We start from the raw sequence: 22,820 nt of genomic DNA on the forward strand, positions 1-22,820 counted from the left end.
CAAACTGTCACACAGTACAGACATCTTTTTGGTTTTTGGACGCTTTGATTACTACTTTGAGAACAATTAGGGTTTTTATAGAAGTTTACTGTTGAAATGCTTCACAGGAACCAGCCTCCCCCGACAGACTCCCTGTTAATGTGTCCTGTGTATACTAACAAAGCATATATATACTAATAAAGGACTGGCTTATCTAAAGCCAGTTGAGTAGCACTTGAAATGTTTTAGCTCTATATGAAACCTGATGTACTTATGATTCTGTTTTCTTCAAGTTTGTATCTTGTTGGTCGAACCCACTTATTGTAAGTCGCTTTGGATAAAAGTGTCAGCTAAATGCAATGTAATGTAATGTGTTTAATGTTACTGTTGTTACATTAGTTGAAACAGTATAGCATCTGAGGAAGAGGATTATGTTCACATGAAACACAAAATTCACATTTTCACATACTCTCGTATTCTTACTTAAAATGTCACTTCTGAAATGTACTCAATATTGTGACTTTCTAAAGATATTGAGACCCTTTTTTCAAAGAATTCAGGATTTGTGATAAGGATCAGAATGAATCACTTCACATAATTCTCACTGTTTTATATTTTCAATACTTAATTCTTGTGAAATTAAAGATGTGCCATATTCATATTCACCTCTGAATGTGAGTGTATTGTACAGTGATGATATATATTTGATGAGTTAACATCGGTCGACATGGGCGATATGACTTTTGCTCAAGGACAAACAGTCAATTGTCTGTTAGTATATCATGCAGTGTAGTAATTGTACAAGCTGTCCTTAAAGTGGAGTAGCCATAGTCAACATCTGCCAAAATGTGCTCCAGCAAACTGCCATTGACGTTGCAGTGGAAACGTCTGCAGCAGCACCCACTTTACACCAATAATATTATGGGTCATTTCAACGATTTCACTGTATATCCCTTATGAGTATTTAGTTGAAAACGTTAAGTCTGATGATAAAATATCATGAGCGAACATCGCACTGCTGTGCCGCACCCTTGGACCTTGGCTGTGGCTCAAAGCTGTGGAGTTGACAGAAGGTAATCCCCACCATGTGAGGCCTCGGCCCCAGTTTGGAGGCGGGGTGTGATTCATTCAAATCTTCCGGTGCTATAAAAAGAGGGGAAGTTGCAAGTAACCCAACTTCAACCCACAAGATCGTGGCACAGCTCAATACCATCCGGGTAGTCATTCCAAGTGATAATGAATACTATTAAATCTATTAAAAATGCAATAGTCTGTCTCGTCTTGCTGCCCCGTTTTCTGATGGCAGCAGTCATGTTTTGGCTGCTTGACTTTTTATGCATAAGGAAAAGGGTTTTCTTAAGGATGAAAGAGCAGGAGGGCGATGCCATCGACCCTCCAGTGTGCATATCGGACTCGAACCGTCTCTTCAGCATGGAGTCACTCAAAGCAGTGTGGCACGGCCATAAACTGGACTTCCTGAAGGCAGCGCATCTCGGGCACGGAGCGCCTAACAGCGAAGTTGTTCAGCTGGGGGATCAGCAGCGCAGCCGCATCCTCGATTACGCAAAAGACAAGAGACCGCTCATCCTCAACTTTGGGAGCTGCACCTGACCGCCGTTCATGGCGCGTCTCAAGGCTTTCCAGGGAGTCGTGCAGCAGAACGCAGACATAGCAGACTCTGTAGTTGTGTACATCGAGGAAGCGCACCCCTCGGACGGCTGGGTGAGCACTGACGCGCCCTATCAGATCCCCAAACACCGGTGTCTGGAGGACCGGCTGAACGCGGCACAGCTGATGCACCTGGAGGTGCCCGGCTGCCCGGTGGTGGTCGACAGTATGGAAAACTCCTCCAACGCTGCGTACGGAGCTTATTTCGACAGACTTTATATTCTGCAGGAGGGAAAGATAGTTTACCAAGGTGGCAGAGGACCTGAGGGCTATCGAATCACAGAGCTCAGAGACTGGCTGGATCAATACAGAGAAACGCTGGGAAAATCCAATAATCTAGTTATTAATGTGTAGATTAATTCTCATCTTTGTAGAGCTGTGACGAAAACAAAAAATGCTGCATTTATTCAGTATTATAACTCTTAGATACATTTTTCTTCGCCAATAATGGTGTAATTGTATTTATTTTTGATATGGTTGGATCGAAGTGTTCAACATAGCAGACAGTAGGTGATTTCATATCATATTGGACATCTAGACATCCTGTTAGGAACAACCTACAAAAAAGGTTCGTTTTTTTTTAACTAAGTCCGTGAACAAAAGTAGGTATGTTGTGTGTCAAAAGTTTGTATTTCTTTTCCTCGTCTAAATGCGCATTTGATGAACCAGCAGGACGAGATGTGCGCATCACTGTGCTCCTCAGTATTTAGTGAAGGTCGGTTTTTAAACGGTCTAAAACCAGAGAACCGATACTGATGTTTTTCATACTGGAGATCATCGTGAAGGTGCAGCTCTCTGCCCTGCATGGCGCGACTACTTTGTACATATTGTTCCGTTTTATGGATATATTTTTCATACAATAAAATGATTTGATCTACTTATTTCAAACTGAATACTTTAATTTTGTTAGTTGAATCATTTTTGTTTGCATGCAACATGAACGAGTTGTGTCTTTTCCCTTTATTCTCTTTTTGCAATAATGTCATGCTGTGCATAGATTTGACTGTAATTTGTTTTTTATATTAAGTAAACAAAATAATGAATGTTCAATTTCCTGCACAATAAAACACGACAGGCCTCTCATAAATTCCTCCAGAAATCTCCTCTCTGAAGGGAAGCCCCTGAAATTGGTGTGGAGAAGCAGAAGATATCAAATCACTTGAAAAATGATAAGATTTCCTGAAAGCTATAACATAAAAACTTCATTTATTGCTTTATTTTAATGCTAATTCTTTGTGATTCACATTTTAAACCAGTTTATTTTCAAATTAAAGAGCCACACAAATCTTCAAACTTAAAATCTAATTTGAGAACATTGTGTTTTTTTGGCTGAGCCTTTATTTTCAACTTTTCTGAATTACCTGTCCTTCTCACACAGTACATGTACAGATGTGTCCTTGGCAGACAGGCTTCTTTAAACTGTATGGTTCACAGCCTCTCTTTGTTCTCCGCAGCCCCTTCCTAAGCCTTTGACTACAAATAAGTGAGGATAATCACACTTGATCCTATTATGCCGAATTATATATCCACCTGTAAGGGTCTAAAGGCATACATGTTTTCAGAGATTAGCACACCAATCCCAGAGCAGAAAAACAGGGTTAGGAGTAATTGCAGTTAACTGTGTAAGTATCTCTAAGTAGTAAGGTAATGATGCATTATTGTTCTCATAAGCCTTCAGAATTAAACATAGAAATACAATGAAAACCACCATGTTGCCAAATGTGCAATAGGTGTATGCGTTTTTTGTTTACCTGGAAATAGAATTTAATTTAGTTTTACTCTCCATCAAAAACTGAAGGAAAATCCCCTCAGAGGCTTCAGATATGAGTCACGATGCAATAAGACACCAGGGTGGGGGTGGGTGGGGGGGGGTAGTGCCTTAGACACAGATGACTCAGGAAACAAGATGATAACGCTGACACAACCTGTATGCGGAGCAATATCTTGTCAGATGCTTTGGTTCTCCTTGTCTCCAGCTTTCACTGACGCCATTATTCATAGTCAACTTTGGAATATAAAGCCAAGTCACAACTGGGCTTTAAATCACTGCAAAAGTATCACAACAAGGTTTTAAAAAGTGACTACACAAGGATGCTCATTGTAGTTAAAGTAGGTCATTTTACCAGAAATCTGCCTCTAAATCAGGGCTTTACGACACATTTGAGTAATAGCTAAAAATATCTCTTGATGTTTTATAATCAGTGGTAGTAACAAAGTTGAATGAAATGAAAGAAAGCCTTTGTTACGGGTCAGGAAAACAAGATCTGTGTTTTTCTTCAGATCCGTGGCAGTGAAAACATTCCAGTTTTTTGCAGTCCCTGGCTTGTTTGTGTGGTCCCATCAGTAACACATCACAGCTTCTGCAGCCAATTCACATCCACATTATGTACTCGACACATTATGTCAACACATGAAGAGATGTGTTGATGGATAACAGAGCAACAAGCATTGAACAAGTCAACAGGTTTCCTTTGGTTGGGGATACAGACGTTTCCAGTACCTGCATATACAAATATGCTGCTTTTCTCTTAATATATTAATTACTGTATATTTTGTAGTCTTGGTTAAACAAAACCAGCAGTTTGGCAACCTCGCCTTCAGGTCAGTGAAATTGTAACAGGCGTGTTCACGATTTTCTGACATGTTCAAGATATACAATACAGTTAGTTGCAGCTGTATGCTTGGGGGAAGGAAAACGGAGAGAAATAAAGAAACACACTTCTATTTTTGCTTATTGTTCGTACTAATTAATAGATCATCTGTCCCCCTCTGGCTCCCAGAGATTTTTCCTACAAAACATTAAAGAGGCCCCTTCATTAGACTAATCATAGATCGATGATAGATGTGCAGTATACAATGGGATAACAAGTAGACATTACATCAGAACAAACTGCATTGCTGGTTTGACTTCAGGGTGGTTGAAGTGACCTTACTTTCCTGCTCATCTGGAATACATTTAACACACAAACATACATTATTCATGTAGAGCTGACAGCTGACTGAGGGGTATACCTGCCTAAATGAAACATATCTTGCAGTGTTTCCAGAAACAACCCTCCACTGGAAATTCTTTGAATCTGGATTTCTTCAACGTTTTTCCACGGACGTTAAGTTAATCTTTCTGTGGAGATGAGGACGGGAACAAAGGGTTAAGGGTCTCAGGTTTTGTGGGAGATATTTCACTTTTGCTGTTCTGGATTGCATTATGACTCGAGGGGGAGCAGAATGGGTCTGTTGAGGTGGGTTTTTTGTAACTTTCTGGTCAGCTTTGAAGGAGAGGGCCCCTCACTCCCCAGGGTCCCCAAGGTCATAACTCCACAAATGAATGTCTGCTGGTGGGGAACCGGGGCCCCAGCACACTCAAATTCAGGTTTAACATGTTAAGATTTAACCATCCTCCAAACAACCATCTTTATAATGATATAGATAAGCTCATATTTAAAAACTCAAGAGGCCAGTTTTAGTTTCACTGTGGATAGTTTTCCAGGAATACAAACACTACTCAAGAACTGAAAGTGTTGTCATGAATGATAGGAACTTAATGCAGCCTTAGTCACAGCATTTGTCACAAGCATTGTCTCAATCCGCTGCTGTAAGAGTTCTACTAGTGCCAAGTTGCAACATCAATAATGGTTAAACGTTTTATTTTACTTGTATAACTGCTGCAACATATTCAGATCCATTGGACAGTCAGGGGCTGGTTAGGACAGCTTTTATAGGTCAGGGACAAAGTAACACAGCAGGCGTCTCCGAGACATTTTCCATTAAATTTAGGTCTGGAGTGAGAAAATGTTGCCTAAAGCGCAGAGGGAAAAATACAGATTGTTGCTAAGATGTTTTTTTTGGGTTCAAAGGTCTGTGATGTTGCTAGGAAACAGAACAGTGAAATGGAAACCTGGGAAACATTGTCTGTAACATCAGCTGTTTTCACATTGTTTATGATATATTATTTTTAAACATAATATTTTGTATTTTAAAATGGAATGTTTTTTCTTCAGCTGCTTGAGATATATTAATAATTATGAGTGCATTTTAAATTCCAAATATGTCATATAGTCATTTTTGGTGTTGAATTACTTAATAATTACCTTATCGCAGTTAATGCAGCCCTTCACGCTGCACTCCTGTGTCTACAGCCACCCTTCGTCTGTCTCCTTTTAGATGTATGACACCTTGTGGCCATACTCCAAGACTACATGATCTTTACACCAAAATGTAAGACATGCTCTGCAGTGCTCTCTGTTGGCCAATGTGCATTAATGGGAAAGCAAAACAACTGCTGACTCACTTTTACTGACTAGGAAATTCTGAATAAGCTAATTTCATAAAAGTTTTCCTGGTTCAATATTATTTTAAAGTTGAGAAACCATTAAGAAATGGCTTGAGAAAAGAACTGCCAGAACACATTGTTATATACGAATCTAAATATTATTCAGGTCATATACTGAAATAATATTCAATTTCTTGATGTCTAACTATGTCGTAAAAACCTGGTTAGTTTGAAAAGGTTGCAGATCTTAAAAATTGGTTTTACACCAATAGAGTAAAAGGCGATTGGAGTGGTATGATTTTGCCCAAACAATATTATATAGGGATGCATGAAATATTATATAATGAATACAAAATTAAAATTGATAAAGCAACGTAATTTGTAACAGTTTAATTCCAAATTGTATATATTCTTTCCAATATATATTTTTTACATAAAATGCCTAAGAAACAACTGTGAGACTTTAACAAACCAACATACTGCCAAAACTCTCCAATAATCTGTTAAAATATTATTTGATATTATGATTACTCACTTCTATGCAATATCATTGTTTTGTAGGCTATGACTGAGAAAAAGGAGTAACAACCTGACTTTAATTTTAGTGTCAGCTGTATTTCTAAATATATTGCTTATTTAAACTGCAGCTGAAGTCCTGGTGTCGTAGATATAAGATGCACCACAAGGTGGAGGCAGAGACTGCTTTCTCTAGGTTTGGAGGGACAGAGGAGGGGGGGAGGGATCTCATGCTGTGAAACATCTGACATATTATCCTTACCAAGCATCTGATCTGATCTTCACTTAACCTCCTTGTTGTGTCAACAGAAAGTCAGAGAGATAGACTTGATATTAATCTGGTGATTTTCAAGACCTGAATAGGACAAAACAGACAACATAAGATTATATATTTTATTAAAAGCAATGAACAGACAACAAAAACGTATCCGGCCAAAACACAACAGCAAATAATCCTAGACTTGAACACATACTGATAAATATGCACAGTGACAGTCACTGCCCCCTTATAGAAATGTCATCTAAAATGATTCGAATCAAATGTCATTACTGCACAATGTACTACACAACTTGAAATGTGCAGGGATGACGTATTTACCCGGAAATAAACTGCGCATGGGTTCCCTCCAAGCGGCAAACTCTGGGGAACAGCCGGGACGCCAATACGGAAGTGCCACACACTGCAGTTCATACATGGGCCGCTAGGGACTGGCTGCAGAAGGAGCAATTTCCATAGACCCCCATGTTAAAATGCCCAACTTTACAGCAGAAAAAAACATGTTTCTACCCATGGATGCAATAAATATTATTGTCGATATAGTTAGATTCCACCTTCATGATTATGAATCTGTGAGTGAATTGTTTTCTAACACGACCCTTTTATTTATATTAGGTCTTAACGTTTTTGCATAAATTAGGGCGTGGTCACTTTGATGGACACATACATGCCTCACTGTCAGCTAACAGCAACTTGTCCACTCTGCTAGGCTACAACCATAGAGGCTACAACGTTAGTTAGTCATAGTACTGTACTTGACCCTTTAGCTTTAGCCGTGTTCGTGGTGATTGTGCCTTTTAGGGAATATTGTTACAAATACCAGACAATTAAAATGTCGTGCTGTGCGCTTGAATGTACTAACAGAACTTCCAAGAAGTCTAAAATGATAATATTATACATGTTAACCCCGTTCGCAGGTGTTTGTGTGCTTGGTAGCTTAGCTTGTTACTTATTAGCCAGCTAAGGACGTAACCCTTTATGCATACATATACATTTTAGTTTATGATTCAGCCTTGGGTAAGACTTTTATAGTCTATGGCTATGACGCCCATAATGCTAAACGGGAGCAAATGTTAATAGGGGACCCAATTATCCCAGTGGTGGCCACCGGAGCTAACGGAGCCGCAGGGGGCTAGCTCCGGTCGGCGTCCCGGAGCTAGCCCACTGCGGCTCCAGTTAGGTCCGGGCGGTGGAGTCCGTCTTTTCTCAACGTGTGAATGACAAGCATTAAGAATAACAAAATATAGCTAATTCTCTTGCAGATTGTCTCATTTGATTATGAATGTAACGTTTATATAGGGGAACTACACTGTTAGCAGTAACTTGGTATGCATGTATTTCATGTTAGCTTAGCTTCTTAGCCTGAGCTAGCTCTGTTTACTTCCAGTTCGGAGGCAGCAGGTCCTGCCTCGGCTCCGCCTCTTTGCCCTTATTTGAAGCAGGCGGGATTAGACTCTGACGTCACAGTCGAGCCGTTAGTGGCCGACTCCGCCTACTAAGGGCTTCACGGCAACTCTGCAGAATCCTATGTGTGACGTCACGGACACTACGTCTATTTATATATACAGTCTATGGTTCCCTCCAAGCCCCCAGGAAGTGCGCCGGACTCAGATGAAAATATTCGTGCTGGCCAAACAGCGGTACTACACTTCCGTTTGGTTGCCAGGCCCGGAAACACTTTTTCCCATTGACTTACATGGGGAAAGAGTGATCTGTAAATCGTTGAATAATTTTTTTTAAACTAAATAAACTACCCAGTATGAACGTTTGTATAGCCCTTATTAAAAACATTCGTTCCTCAAGTTGTAAAATGTGCTAATAACGTTATTCTTAGAGTTATTTCCCTCTGCATTATGAACGCGCATCTAACCCACGGGACCGCGCTACCCGGCACGTTCATGTTACGTGTTCAGCACTACATGAGTTTCTCTTTACCCATGGATGTACAATAACAACGGACCATATCGCCTTACTGCCATCCCACGGAGCTGTAATAATGGATATATTGCACATGTTTGCTGTAATTCATCATTTGCAAAATATTATACTACATGGGCTGTATGATGTAAATCTCGTCAATTCGCTTTTAACGGTAGTGCCTCTCAGCCACCGTAGTGTCGTGTCAGGTGGGCGTGTCGTGTAGTGCAGTGGTTCCCAAACGGTGTGTTGTATTTTTATTCTATTGTATTTGTATTCAAAAGTCTTCATTCTGTCAGATGCAAAAGTCTTCATTCTGTCAGATGCAATGCAAATCACCGTTTGTCACATGTAAAACTCTGCAAATCACCGTTTGTCACATGTAAAACTCTGCAAATCACCGTTTGTCACATGTAAAAACTCGCGAATGCGCAATGCATATTTTGTCACATGTAAAAACTTGCGAATGGTTCAGACGGTCTAGATGTCAATTTTGTCCTACTTGGGTTGCCGTCCGGCGTTGTCCAATATGGCGGACCATCTCGCACATGCGCACAGCAGATCGGGCAGAGCTGCAGATCGGGTAGTGACAGACCCTTCTCTGTTAAATGCCCAGCATTCGGCGCCACTCGATGACGTAGTATACTTGAAATAGTGGCTCTGCAGCAGGTATACTCGACATTGAGAAACGGCCTCTGATACCTCATTCACACCAACGGTGTTTCGGGGCCGGTTCGGAGCTGGAGCTTGAAAAGCACCGGGTTTTCCTCTTCACACCGCAGCGGTGATCCGGTTCGTTTCAAGCACCATAAAATTGTCCGGCCAGAGCAAAAGCACCACATACGTCACGCTTACGTCGAGGCGGGGGCAGGGGCGGGATCAACTCCTGAACAACAACAAGAAGCCTGCGTTTTATCCAGCTTGTACACAACGATGGAGAAACTTAACAAGCAGCAGTGGTCCACTGAAGAGACCAGCTACCTACTGGGAATCTGGTCTTCCGAAGAGGTACAGAGGAAGCTGGAGCACAATCGGCCATTGTTGTTGTTGTCAGCTGTGAGGGGTTTCCGCGCGGTTTAGCTTTATGAAGCAGGCACACAAACGGTTACGTCATGACGCAAACGATGACGCAATGACGCAGCACCAGTCGGACTCTGGGCGGTGTGAAAAGAGCGTCCGCTAAACCGAAGAACTGGTTCTGAACCTGAAAAGCTCTAGCACGGAGCTTGAACCGGAGTTGCGTTGGTGTGAATGAGGTAAGAGACGAGGGAACCGGTAGTGGTACAATGCTAACTCACTTCCAGGTTTTAGGACTCGTCACCAGAGGCGCGGGAAGGTATTTTGAGTGGGGGTGCTGAGGTGCTGGACTCCAGTGAACGGGCACTATAGAGCACGCACAAAAGCACTCCACACACGCAAATACACAGTACACCCGCGACTGTTACAATGAAGGCTCGATAATCAGCTCACGGCATATAGGCAGGGGTAAAGTGCTATTTTTTTACGAGTGGGGAGCGTACCTCACCTCCTTTCGGGGGTCCGGGGGGATGCTCCCCCGGGAAGATTTTTTTTAAATATTGAAGTTGAAAGCCTCAATCTGGTGCACTTTGAGAGCAACATTAAGAGATCTATGGATACATCTCTCAACACACACACACTTTTATTTCCATGCAACTCTCTGATTGGTCTGGTGTCTTGCCTCTGTTGCATTCACTGAACATGGGAAATTATAGTCCTGTCGTCCTCTCTAGTGTCATGATGAGGTTCACGTAAAGCACGGTTAATGTATTATATTATTGAGGTAGAATTGTCCGGGGCTACAGAAAAAACATTCGGGGCAGGCCAAAATATTATTTTACCAACAATGTGGAATAGGGGGTGCTGCAGCGCCCTCAGCACCCCCCTTCCCGCCCATGCTCGTCACTGCACCACTCTATTATTAAGATAACCACTTTTTGGAGAATTGTGATGGATAAAACAAGCTGAATTTCATTCATCATTGTCAGAGTAATGAGAGAATATCTCCCACTTCTAATCAGTTAATTAATTGAACATTTTAAATTAAATATGTCCCACATGTTCATCTCTATCCTTACTGGGTACATAGATGTGTTTTTTTTCGGTTTTCCAGTATTTTAGTATTCATGAAATCACTTCGCCCTCAAGAGTGGGTGTCCATCTCATGCATGATGAGACAAACCAATATAATTTAACATATGTTACAGTATTGATTTCTGGGCTTAGAGATGAATGGTACATAGGCTGTGAAATTCCCACACTGGTGGTAAAAAGAAAAAAGCCTCCCACCTCTGATACACTGCAAATGAGTTTGAGTGTGATCGATAGGTGAAGGTGTAAGGATATTCATGGCATAGATACGAATAGATGATCGAATAATAAAGTGGCAGATCTTAAGGAACTGTGAAATTACATCTACTATATAACTTTGACACCAACATCTAAAGTAATACACCTGCAGAGAGAATTGGATGGTATATGGGAAGCTAATTTACTAGAGGAACATACTGTACAATTTTGACGTTTCACAGGAAAAATATCTAGCTCTGCAGAGTTACTACCTGCAGGATCTAAAAGTACAGCTCTTTGGGTAGCCTGTAATATTTTATAAATACACAATTGAAATGCTAATACTTTAAAAATCAAAACAACTGATTTTGCATTAATTATAAAATGATAAATTCACATTACTCTGCATGGCGATATTCAGGGCTGATTATTTACTTGTCAGAAAATAGTGAAAAACAGATGTTAAAATATTGCACGGCCTAATGTAATCTATATCGATAGCTTGTTTTTTTATATTCAATTTACAATCAAATAACCTGTAGATTGACACTTTTAAGAGAAATATTGACTAAAATGATAAATACATTATCAAAATATCTACTGAATATTTTTCTGTTAGGGTTAGGTTGATTCAGGGTTGTAAAATAAGTGAAAGATACAATTTGTTTACAAATTAAATATCAATGATTACTTGGTCACATTTCTAATACTGAAAGAAAAGTGCTCTGTTCAAATCAAATCAAAGTCTAATTTTGTAATATTAACCCCATAATGATATTCCAAATCATCCTGGTTCAAAGAAGTTAAACCAGGATTGTGAAGTCAAAATCTTAAACACCTGACGACGACATCCATCCATTTTTACCAGCTATCAAGGTAGAACATCGTTTCACATTTCGTACATTTCAACAGTACAATTAAAAACTGATTTTACAATCCAGTGTCGTGGCTGTCCACTTCGTCCAGCAGACTATACATTCAAATATCCTGGTGTAGTCCAGTATCTCTCACTTTAAAAACACAACTGTACAACAGTCATAGTATTTCCTCCGTGCCTTTTTCAGACATTCATCTTGAACTCCTTCCAGAGGGAGGCACACTTGATTTGATCAGATGGAGGTGTAGTGTCTCCCAAAGCTGGTGAGTCTAATCTTCTCCGGCAGGATGATGTTCACGGAGTGCTCCGGCTCCTCCTGGCTCGCGCCGCCTGCTTCTCTCAGCAGGTGTTCCCTCTGCTGCCGAACGAGCTGGCTGTACTTGGCGTTGGCCAGCCAGGCCTCACAGCGGCCAAAAAACACGATGCCTGTGGTGCCCAGGATGACCAGGCAGGTGAGCAGGGCCAGCATGCCGAAGCAGACCAGCTGACCGTGGGTGACCAGCAGCCCGGGGGAGTGGACTGTCTCCTTCAGGGTGATCTTCAGCAGGTCTCTCTCGGGCGGCCGTAGAAGCTTGTGGAAGGTGTGAGCAGGGAGGGAGTAGTGCTGCGGAGTGAGCGCAAACACTCTGTGGTCCACAGGCCTGGGGCCCACCGGCTTGGACCTGGCCTTGGGTCTGTGCTGCAGGGAGCATGTGGGACCTGCAAACCATTTATGGCAATTGCACCGGAAGGATCCGTCAGGTTGTCCAACACACGTGCCCCGGTTGGCGCAGGGTCTGCCGGCGCAGGGCGAGAGACTGTTTGTGTCATTACAAGTGAACCCAGTGAAGCCAAGAGGACAGAAGCATGTGAAGGCCAGGCCGTGGTTTGTGCAGTTTCCACCGTTGAGACAAGGGTTAGGCTGGCAGCTGTCAACGCTGATCTCACAGAAGTCTCCGGAAAATCCAGGGGGACATAAACAGGAAGAGGAACCAGCTGAGCCATCGGGATCCCTACATGAGCCTCCGTTCTGACAAGGAGAGCTGGAGGACAGAACAACACAATGTGAATATACAGCAGGGGAAATAAAGCTTGCCATCTAGTATTGCACAGCTTTACTGTGGAATAGTTTATCCTTTGCTTATGAAGCAGCCATCAGTGATGCAGTCTAATCCAATTTACAGGTTCATTTCGCAAAGTGGATGTTAATAGGTTGCTTTCTAGTCATAAATCCATAATTTGCGGGGTCCTCCAGAGGAGTCTATGGGGTCTTTTTATTATTTTATTTTTTACTTTCGCCACACAGGTTATGTTTTCAGCTCAGTTTTTCTGTCTGTAATTTGGTTTGTCTGTTAGCAGGATTACAGAAAAAAATGTATTAGAAGGTTTAGCATGTTCTAGTTTTGGAGCTTGTCCAAATCATCAGAGCACAAATGATGTGATAAGGGAATTCTCAGGAAAAACGACATCCTAACTGGAAAAATTCATCCCCCGTTAATTTGAACAACAGCTCAGACACAGATTTATATTTTTTGTTCACTCCAAGCAATAAAATACAACACATCCTCTTACGGAGGCAAACATGATTGGATGTCAAAATAAAACGAAGAAAATATTTTCAAACTCAAAACAATCCCATTTCCTAAATCATGGGACTAAGCAGCAAGTCATTAGAGCTGACTCATCTTCAAAATATTTCTTCAAATCTTGACTTGATTTATTGATTCACTGTAGCTCGTTTAAGCTCTAGAATAATAGACTTATTCATATTGTGATGTGGATGCCAGTAATTTTTCCCAGCCCAAATGAAAAACAGTGTTAATCTGCAAATGAGAAATCTGTACCAGTAATAATAACAACAGGATATAAAAGCATTCCTGCTGTAGTGTTGGTAAACAGCATACCCGATTAATGCTTCACAAACTAAATGCACAGATTAAAACTCTGGGATGAAAACAATCAATATCTCTAATACCAGCTCTTGTTATTACACAAGTCCCTAACATTCTGTCTGTGAGTCAAACGAGTAATAGCTTTGGAAAACTGTTCAGACATCTCTGGTGTTTCTTAGAGGAGCTGATTAATGAAACCTCACACAGGCCTTTTTAATGGAGATGAATTTCCCTGGAATACAATTGAGGCTCCACTCATCTCGTAAAATGGTAGTAAGAGAAACATATTATTTTCTTTTAGAGGATAAGGAGAGAAGCCAATGACATTGAGCTGTGGGCAATTTTATTTTAAGTGTATTATTTAATACCAGGTTTTCTGACAGAGGACGAACATGGTGGGGTTCAATGTCAGCTTGCTGTGTCTCCACAGAGTATTTCTTGTGTATCTGATGGACAGGAGCAGAACAGTTCAAGCTTGCCTGTTTTTCAGCATTGAAAGAGAAGCGATGAGGCAATTTCTAGAGCTTAAAGGAATGAGGCACTGATTTTGTTGTGGAGGTTTTTTCTGAAGCAAAGCCGTTTTTTTTTGTTCAGAATGATGTCTTGAGATCAACAGAAGGCCTGGCTGAACCAGCTCCTTGTCTACCGGACAAAACCAGCGGTGCATTCAGGTGTTTCTCATCGACTCATTACGTCAAACATTTCCAGGAATCTGCTCTCCAATGGCATATATAGTAGTACACGTCAACAGTAAATATGGCTCAATTAGACGTACAGTTTCAATGGTTCAATATTACATAATGAAGCCATGCCACACATTGTGGTTAGTACTAGTAAATGTTGTGTATCTATATAACTGGTATTTATCTGTGAGGCTCTGCTTTAACATGCCATGCCTAATTTACTATATCTGATGCCATAGTGTGCAATTTGCAATGTCTTCCTGCTGTAATTCATTCAGTTTATACACCTTTTTTCCTCAGCACAATATCACCACCTGAGGGCAATTTCTTTGTAAAGGTATTGGTAATGTAATAATTTGGGAGGAAAGGACTGTCTAAATGTATCCTTAAACAACGCCTGGGGAGCAGTGGATTGTGGGATACGGGCGAAGTATCGCATAAGTTGTCTCCTCTTTAGATAAATGAAGAATGCATTTCTGGTGCTGAATAGAGAAGCTTTGGAAATGTGGTGCCCGATGACTTCAAAGGATCTCATTATTGCGATGCAGCTTGTGATGCTGTCCATGTTCACACCAACAGCTGCTTCATAAAGGTGAAGAGCACAATACACATGGCTGCTGCTGTATATTTATGACAGGCGGGAGCTGCAGAATGAACTCTATGAAGCCCCTTTCCTTTCTACATCAAAGGATGTGTTTGAAAATTCAAGCCTGCAGGAAAGTTTGTTTTGGCAATGTACTGTAAGCCCAGTAGAGACGCACTTTGCTTTTGTTGTTTACAATGTTTTGCAATTGCTGACTGAAAGAAAAGCTGCCCAAAAAAATACAGACGCTTACAAATGACCCTTTAAATAAATGTACCAACAGATGCCAGGGCTGCATTCAGATTATCATTCATTTTAAATGGAACAACCTAAGAGAGTGAATATTGAACTTACATCCTGCACGTTGCCGGAAACACAAGTTTAAATTAATCAGGACTTTTCTCTGTTACTGCTGGATGTGTAAATCACCAAAAAGTGCTAACAAATTGACTTTGTAAATTATTAAAAAGAGAAATGTCAATGTTGACAAGAACAAATTAATTACATTTTCCCCGAGTTGGTTCACTTCTTGTTCCAAGTGTCTTGAATATACCTGATTGCAAGTATGTTATTTTTTTTTCATTTGCAGAGTTGTAGAGCTCAACACCAATAGAGTTAGTCCTCCAAGTAAAGTTGACTTTGCAACAAGAAATAATGAGCCGGAGCCCCATTCAAGTGGAGTTTTCCTTCAAAAAGTCGGGCCCTTGCCAGTTCCCACACTTTAGCATCTCTGTGGGAATTGTGTCAAACTGAGCGTCTCTGCTAGTCTAACAAATGTGCCCACTTGACTCTTTGAAGTTACAACAACTGCACTGGCTACAGGTCACAAAGTTAAGAACAAAAGAACATGCCATATTTGATCTACTAACCGCCTGCTACCAGTATACACAAACCCCAGTGTGGGATGGTTTTGATGTGCTGCATCTGCGTTACAAAGTGAGCTGACAGACATTGTAGACAGAGATATTGATTATTGCTCTATTGGAGCGTTCATTTTCCTAGAATAGAACCTCAAATAAAAGCTGCTGGTACCTGTTTGTGAGACACATTCCTCCCTTCAGGTGGCAGTTTTCACCGGTGTATCCGGGGGGACAGATGCACAGGTACCCCCCCTCTCCTGTCTCTATGCAGGTGGCATTACCAGCACAAGGCCTGGACGAGCAAAGGCGGATATCTGTTGCGAAAAAAACAAGCATGCTGTTTTTAGATCTTGTGTGCACTCGCTCCAACTTCCAGTCTCTGCCTGTTTTTCCCTCCTCTGCTATTTCCATTCTCACACTTGCACTCCCCACCGCAGCATCTTTTCACAGAGAACAAAATTGAGAACATAACCGACCATGTTGCACAGCAAAGCAGCTCATATGCTCCAACAGAATAAGAGATGTACTTTGTGTGCTGATAAGGAGGTCAAACTGAGCCAGAAGCAAGACATTTCTCTCTGTTCTATCTTTGTTTCTTCTATCACTCGAGGGGCAGAAAGTAATTGTCCATGCAATAATGTTAATCACAGATGCTAAAAGAATAATTGCTTAAGTGGTTTTAAATCGGTGTGTCAAGTGGGAATGTTACTTGTCAATTTTACATTTCTGCAGCGTCATCATTTTTTAAATTGCATGTTTCTTGCTCATTAGCTAAACGTTTCACAGTTATTTTGTTGCATAGTCTTCATTATTAACCCGTAATAAATGTTGCCCGTCTAAAAATACGGTGGAATACATCCCAGACACAGACCTCATTCAGTGTTAACCAGTGTGTCCCTGGGGCCATGTGGCTCACCCTGACCTCTGGGATGTCAGTGGGTGTTAGGAGCAGAGATATGAGTATCAGGGGAGCTTAATGAGACTCACCTTGGTCACACAGGCTGCCCACCCAGCCCTCCTCACAGACACACTGCCATGCCTTCTCACATGTGCCGTGCAGACAGCCGGGGAAGGGCACGCACCGGTCACAGTTCTCTCCTTGCCACCCCGGTTTGCACCTAAAATAGGAGAAAAGGGAGCAAGCCTGAGCTATACATACCACCCACAGAGCTCTGTCCCCATAACCTCTTTGTTTATTGCACTTATTGTAAGTCACTTTGGGTAAAAGTGTCAGCTAATCAAGATGTAATGTAATTCATGCCTTTTTAAAAGTGTAATGATAGATTAATGTCATGTTTCGGCATAGTGGTTAAATGCCTTTAAAATACTAACAGATTAAATTGTTATTTTGGCCCAAACGTAGATACAGTAGCATTTGCCAGAAAGAAAAAAAAACATTACAGACTGGGCATTGTTTTCAGACAGAAGCTTTTGAGACGTTTGTTAGGATAACAGTGCTTTTTACTGTTGAAACAAAGGGCTGATTTGGCAGATGAATAAACACAACATAGGTGCCAAATACATCTACAAGAAAGAAACGCAGAAGGTTCCAGTTGGCTAGATTGTGATTGCGTTTCTCTAAGGGAGGAACATTCACATCTCCAGCAATGGAAATAAGGTTGCAAAAGCCCTAAGGACATATCTATCATCTACAACGGAATCTAGAGTCGTTTTAGTACCTGCACTTCCCGAGCTTCTCACAAAACCCATTTTCTGTGCACCCAGCGTTGCATTGCCAACCTTTGAGAAAGAAACAAAGGGACAGCAGCAGTTTGCATCAAAACATAAAACACTACGGCCAATAAAATATTCATCCATTATACTTTTTATTCTATGGAAAATGAGTTTGTCGTTACGACTCAATTGTGCGTCTCTGTCAGTTTTTTCAACATTTCAGATTACCTTTGGCGATGCCTGTCACGACCAAAATTAAGACCACTGCTGTGAGATGCATCGTAATTGCGAGCAAGACCCCCGTTTGTCCTGCAAAATATAAAGTGGATTAAGTCGCTAAAAGAGCTGTATTTTGTGCAAAATGCTTAAGATATCAAATTACGCACAAGTTGTATTTTAGGGAAAGAAAATAAACCTTAAATAGACAATTCAGATGTATGCTTTACAAAGATGGCAAATGTTGTATAGCAGCTGTAGGGTGTTTATGTATGGTGTTTAAAAAAAAGTTGATTTTCATTATGAAAATCACGCTGCACATTTTAATATCATTTAAATAATTCTGTGTTACTATTCTCTATTAAATTAGGGCTATAATTGACGCACCTGAACCAAATACTTCTGCTCCCAAAGGCATCCATTACGCAAAAGCAGAAAAAGACAAAAGCCATTTCATTTAGTAGTTTTCACATTTGTATCTAAACAACCTCTTAAACTGATGATATTGTAGCATCCAGAACGCTGCCTTACCTATGTCGCTCCTGAGCTCTATCTCCAACTACATTCGGTCATGTTTGATGGGTTTTATGAGACTCATTTTAATCCAAGCGACGCGGCTGTAGTGATTCCAAACTGGCACGAGTGGTGCGGCTCGCGCGCAGAGGACCTGGAGGTTTTGACGGGACTGCTGCATCGCGCGGCGTCCCAGTGCAACATGCTCCTCCCACCTTTTGAGGGAGAGTGTGCACCAGTCTGAGTGAACATGGGGGACCCTGATGTAAACAAGACGAAAGTCTTTCTCTGGTCTGCATCCCCTTAACAATTGTATGTTTTGAGCTGTACTGTACTGTACCCAATATACAAGCTGTTAATAAACTTTTCAATCAATCATCAATCAACAAGTCCCTGTAATTTATTCACACTACCATTACTGCTACATTTTTTACACTTTCATTAACATATTTAATCACTATCTAATCCACTTTTTGTTAGGCTGAGTCTGCCATGAGTGGAAGATACATTCAGATCCATTATTTAAGTAAATGTAGCAACGCTATAATGTACAAATAATCCTGTCTATCTATTCAAATACCTTAACCGTAGAACAAAATTGAATAATCTTTATTGCCATGCTTGAACATTTGTTTATCCTACCTAGCATAGGAAAAACAGAAACACATGTAGAAAAAATCACAATCTACAAAAAATATATAATCCAAAGGGGTTCTCAAAGTTTTGATGAGTGAGGGCCAATTTAGGTACCCAATATTGGATTGAGGGCCGCCCAAGAAAAAACGGAACACAAAATAATTCCAAAACAAATCCTTTCTTTATTGTACTAACCAATTACCGCAACTCGTGAGATGCCTAGTTGCCATGCAACCAGTAGTCTAGCAAACTTTCCACAAGCTGTCATTCATAATTTAGGAATGACAACCCAGGGGGTGCAATTTTACCATTCTTAAATTCCATTCTAATTCTTACTAGATACAACCATGGAGGATTAAAATATAACGTATGCATTTCAGCGTGTCACATTAACTATCGCGGGCCGCCAGAAACATTTCCGAGGGCCGCCATTGGCCCGCGGGCCGCACTTTGAGAACCCCTGCCTTAAATATGTATAATGCATCCAAATTTACATTTTGACTGCTACATTTTTGTTGATGCATTCATATGAAATATGATGCCTAACCGTATAAGCAACTTGCTGTTGTTGCTGGTTTAAAAATCCTCTTTTTTTATAAGGGAATCTAAAGTATCTAGTCATTAATTTCAGATAAAGGTAGTGAACATTTTCCTGTATTACAGTCAGTGAGGACATGTCAAATTCCATCCTTGATCTCTGCGGACCATATCGTAAAAAAAAAGCATAAAGGAAAATGTACCAAAGACTGCTAATTTATAAAGGAAATGTACAATGAAAGAGTCTTGGCTCACTCGCCCCCCATTTTGAAATGATATTGAGTGCCTACCATACATTATAATGACCTATTCTAATCTTCATTGTTCATTTATTGCTGCCCACAATCTCTCCTCAGCCTTCCCAAGGGCAGTGAATGGTATTCTCTGCTTCCCACTAAGTATATGACTTATAGTCCAGGGGAGCTAATTATGAGTTAGCCTGCCCTCAGACTTTATTAGATCGGCAATACAGATCAGAAATGGTGGGCGAGCAACCATCATGGGAAATCTTGCACTTTCTAATCCGCTCCACTGTTAATGCCTGTGAGGTGCCACCTGTGTCGTTTGAACATTTCCAGTTTTCCGGCTCTATTTTATAATTACATAATTCTGAGCAGACATTGCTTGATGAAACGGGTGTGAAAGTGAGAGCAGAAGGAAATCTCCATTTTATTTTTTACACACAATCAATATGCTTTCGGCAATGAAATACACAGGTGATAAACAGACGAACACGAGAAAGAGAAAGGGATACATTTCCTCAGATTTGATGTTATCTTTATAGAGGTCTCCAGTCTCATATCCCCCCACTTCAATGCGTCTTCTGTCTATTTACAAACCTCCTGAGATGGAGCTCACAGCCAGGGCGTGACATACAGCCGTGATGTGTTTCCCTGAGACGGCTACCAACCTGATCCACATCGGTCCTTTATTTTTAATTAAATGTCTGAGGTTTGTATGTGCTTTATTAAACTCAAGGAGTCATCCATTGATTTGTTTTCATCCCCAGCACTCATCTCGACTGCTATCTGATCTTTTGTCTGCTCCGGAGGTGCAGCAGGCTTAAATTAGACATTATAGATCTGAGGTTTTGTATGTGGAAAGTGTGTTTGTTGTTGCTTTTCTCAAGAGAGATTGAGGGTGAATTTGGTAACCACACAGGCAAAACATTTTGTGTTGTGTACACGCTATTTTATCTGAATGATTATATTAGAGCTGAGATCAATAGTTCATTGATTAGCCGATTGACAGGAAATTGTTTTTGAGTTCTTTAGCAAAGCTAGGGCTAACATGCCCAGAATGAAAATGCTAACATGCTGATGTTTAGCAGTTATAATGTTTTTTCTTGCTCATCATCATTAACACTAAGCACAAATTACAAACAAGGCTTAAGAGGAATCAAACCATCCGAGAGACCTACATTTTGACCTGATGATGAAAGTGTTAATGTATCACCATCATCCTGAAGAGGAATATGACCATTTGTACAACATTTAAAGGCAATCGATTCAATAGCTGTTGAGAAAAACAACAAGTGGCAACGTCATTGTAGCGCTAGAGGATAAAACATTAGATAACCAAAGAAATAGGGATAAATGGTAACCTTGAATTTCTGTCAAATAGTAAATGTCAATCCATTTAGGTGTTATTAAGATAATTAACTCTGGATCCAAGTGGTGGCCGATGGATTCTTCTAACATTTAAATATTGGTTTGACAAAACAAGGTCTTTATCCACTTAGATTCTGAGAAATGGTCGTGGGTATTGTTCACGATTCCCTGATATTAAATAGACCGTATTAGGTAATTCATACATTCTCAACAGATTAATCGATTATGAAATAACCTTAAATGGCAGTTCTGTGTGCATGTAATGTATGTGACAGGTTAAGTTAAAATCACCACCCAGTCTGATTTAATTTGCAGTAATTATGCCTCTGCAGGGAATGGGCGTCTCACTCTGATCTCGATTATACAGGAGTCTTATTTCTAATATCTGTGAAGGTCAGTCCCTCTCGGAGCAGGTATTCTCCACAGAGGTGAGGAAACATTAAATGGCATAGAGGCACACTTAGACCTGCATAAGACTGGCGTAGAGATTGGAAATAAGTTCATCTGAATTCACAGCACGCTGATGCAAAATGTGGAAAAGTCTATCAGCGCAATATTAAATCTGATTAAAGGAAGTCCCCATTCAGTCGAAAAATACCAGCCAAGCTTTTGATTCATTTAAACATTTAGATGACACACGTTGGTTTACAGGAAATGAATCTTCAGTATTGAATTCTAAACACAATTAGCTGCATAATAACACGAGGGATTGCTGGCCAGTTCCTCCCTGTCATACATCATTAGACAGAGATCACCACAGGTGGAGCTCAATAAGGCTCGTTTACACACATGATGCACAACAGTAAATCTGCCAGGACAATATATGTACAGCACATAAACATAATTGCTGTTTTATATTGGTTGGAGCATCTGGTTACGCTTTGGATTAAAGCCAGCAAATAAAACATTCTGCAGATACGGAGCAGCATTGGGATACTTACTGGATACAGTGGATACAGCAGAACAAGTACAGGGAATAAATGTGTCGATAAATCACAATGTGGGGGCGGTCCTGGAGAGAAATAAACCTTTGATTACATTTTAAATTACCCAGTATATAAGGGAATTACACGATACAGACAGCCAGCCAGCCAACAGATGTATTTGATGAGGCGTGTGGTGCAGTGGGTTGTCCGTTGGTGTTCGGATCAGGGGGTCACAGGTTCAAACCCCACTGCAGTCAGCATGTCGTTGTGTCCCTGAGACACTTCACCTCAAATTTCTCCTGTGGGGATTGCCCACAGTATTCAGTATGCAAGTCGCTTTGGATAAAAGCGTCTAACAAGTGACATGTAATGTAATGTATTTCCTGTCATTATACTAAAGTTGTGTCTTACTCTTAAAGTATGTGGCACATTCACTTAGGAGACAAATCTGTTCGAATACTTGATGTAAATATTATAGATTGAGTTTGTGGACCAGCTATTCTTGTTACTTTGTGCCCATAGAGTTGGTAAAGTAAAATGAATTGTTTTAGCACCTCAATTATGTATGGTCTAATGATTTGACAGTATACAATTCCACTTCTATAATGTTGGTTTTGATTTAGGAAAAGATCCAACCTAGGATCCTAAAACTACATTACTGTTTACTTTTCCCAGTATTTTATCATTATTTTATTAAATCATACACATACTGTAACTATTAGCTGATGTATCCTTTGCTTCTTTTTCTAAAATAATAATTTACTTTGGGAAATACATTTGAGACTGCAGTCTCATGCTTTATTCCTTACAAAATATAATGTACATAGGCTATACTGTATATATAATGTTAATCGTTTATTTTTAAGCAATTTAATTTCCCAAAGTAAATTCCTTTTTTTA

At 40.5% G+C, this 22,820-nt stretch overlaps 2 protein-coding genes across 3 annotated transcripts; one reads left to right on the plus strand and one right to left on the minus strand.

Annotated features, from left to right (window-relative positions):
• The first annotated feature begins 1,174 nt into the window (after nt 1-1,174).
• Nucleotides 1,175-2,535, plus strand: dio3a (iodothyronine deiodinase 3a). Its single transcript, XM_034231765.1, has one exon. The coding sequence runs from the start codon at nt 1,216-1,218 to the stop codon at nt 1,999-2,001; it is 786 nt and encodes a 261-aa protein (XP_034087656.1). The 5' UTR covers nt 1,175-1,215; the 3' UTR covers nt 2,002-2,535.
• Nucleotides 2,536-10,505: 7,970 nt separating this feature from the next.
• On the minus strand, nt 10,506-18,485 carry LOC117556438 (protein delta homolog 1). Of its 2 annotated transcripts, XM_034231763.1 has the most exons (7): nt 18,230-18,485; nt 18,086-18,100; nt 17,711-17,791; nt 17,488-17,548; nt 16,796-16,926; nt 15,981-16,122; nt 10,506-12,833 (listed from the first exon to the last, which is right to left on the minus strand). In XM_034231763.1, exons 3-7 carry the CDS (start codon nt 17,760-17,762, stop codon nt 12,044-12,046), a joined length of 1,176 nt encoding a protein of 391 aa, XP_034087654.1. In that variant the 5' UTR covers nt 17,763-17,791; nt 18,086-18,100; nt 18,230-18,485; the 3' UTR covers nt 10,506-12,043. The 2 variants fall into 2 exon arrangements, with proteins under 2 accessions (XP_034087654.1, XP_034087655.1); XM_034231764.1 differs by lacking the exon at nt 18,086-18,100 and having other exon boundaries at nt 18,230-18,382.
• Between the last annotated feature and the right edge of the window lie 4,335 nt (nt 18,486-22,820).

Source organism: Gymnodraco acuticeps, unplaced genomic scaffold (assembly GCF_902827175.1).
Source record: "Gymnodraco acuticeps unplaced genomic scaffold, fGymAcu1.1, whole genome shotgun sequence".
Classification (NCBI taxonomy): Eukaryota; Metazoa; Chordata; class Actinopteri; order Perciformes; family Bathydraconidae; genus Gymnodraco; species Gymnodraco acuticeps.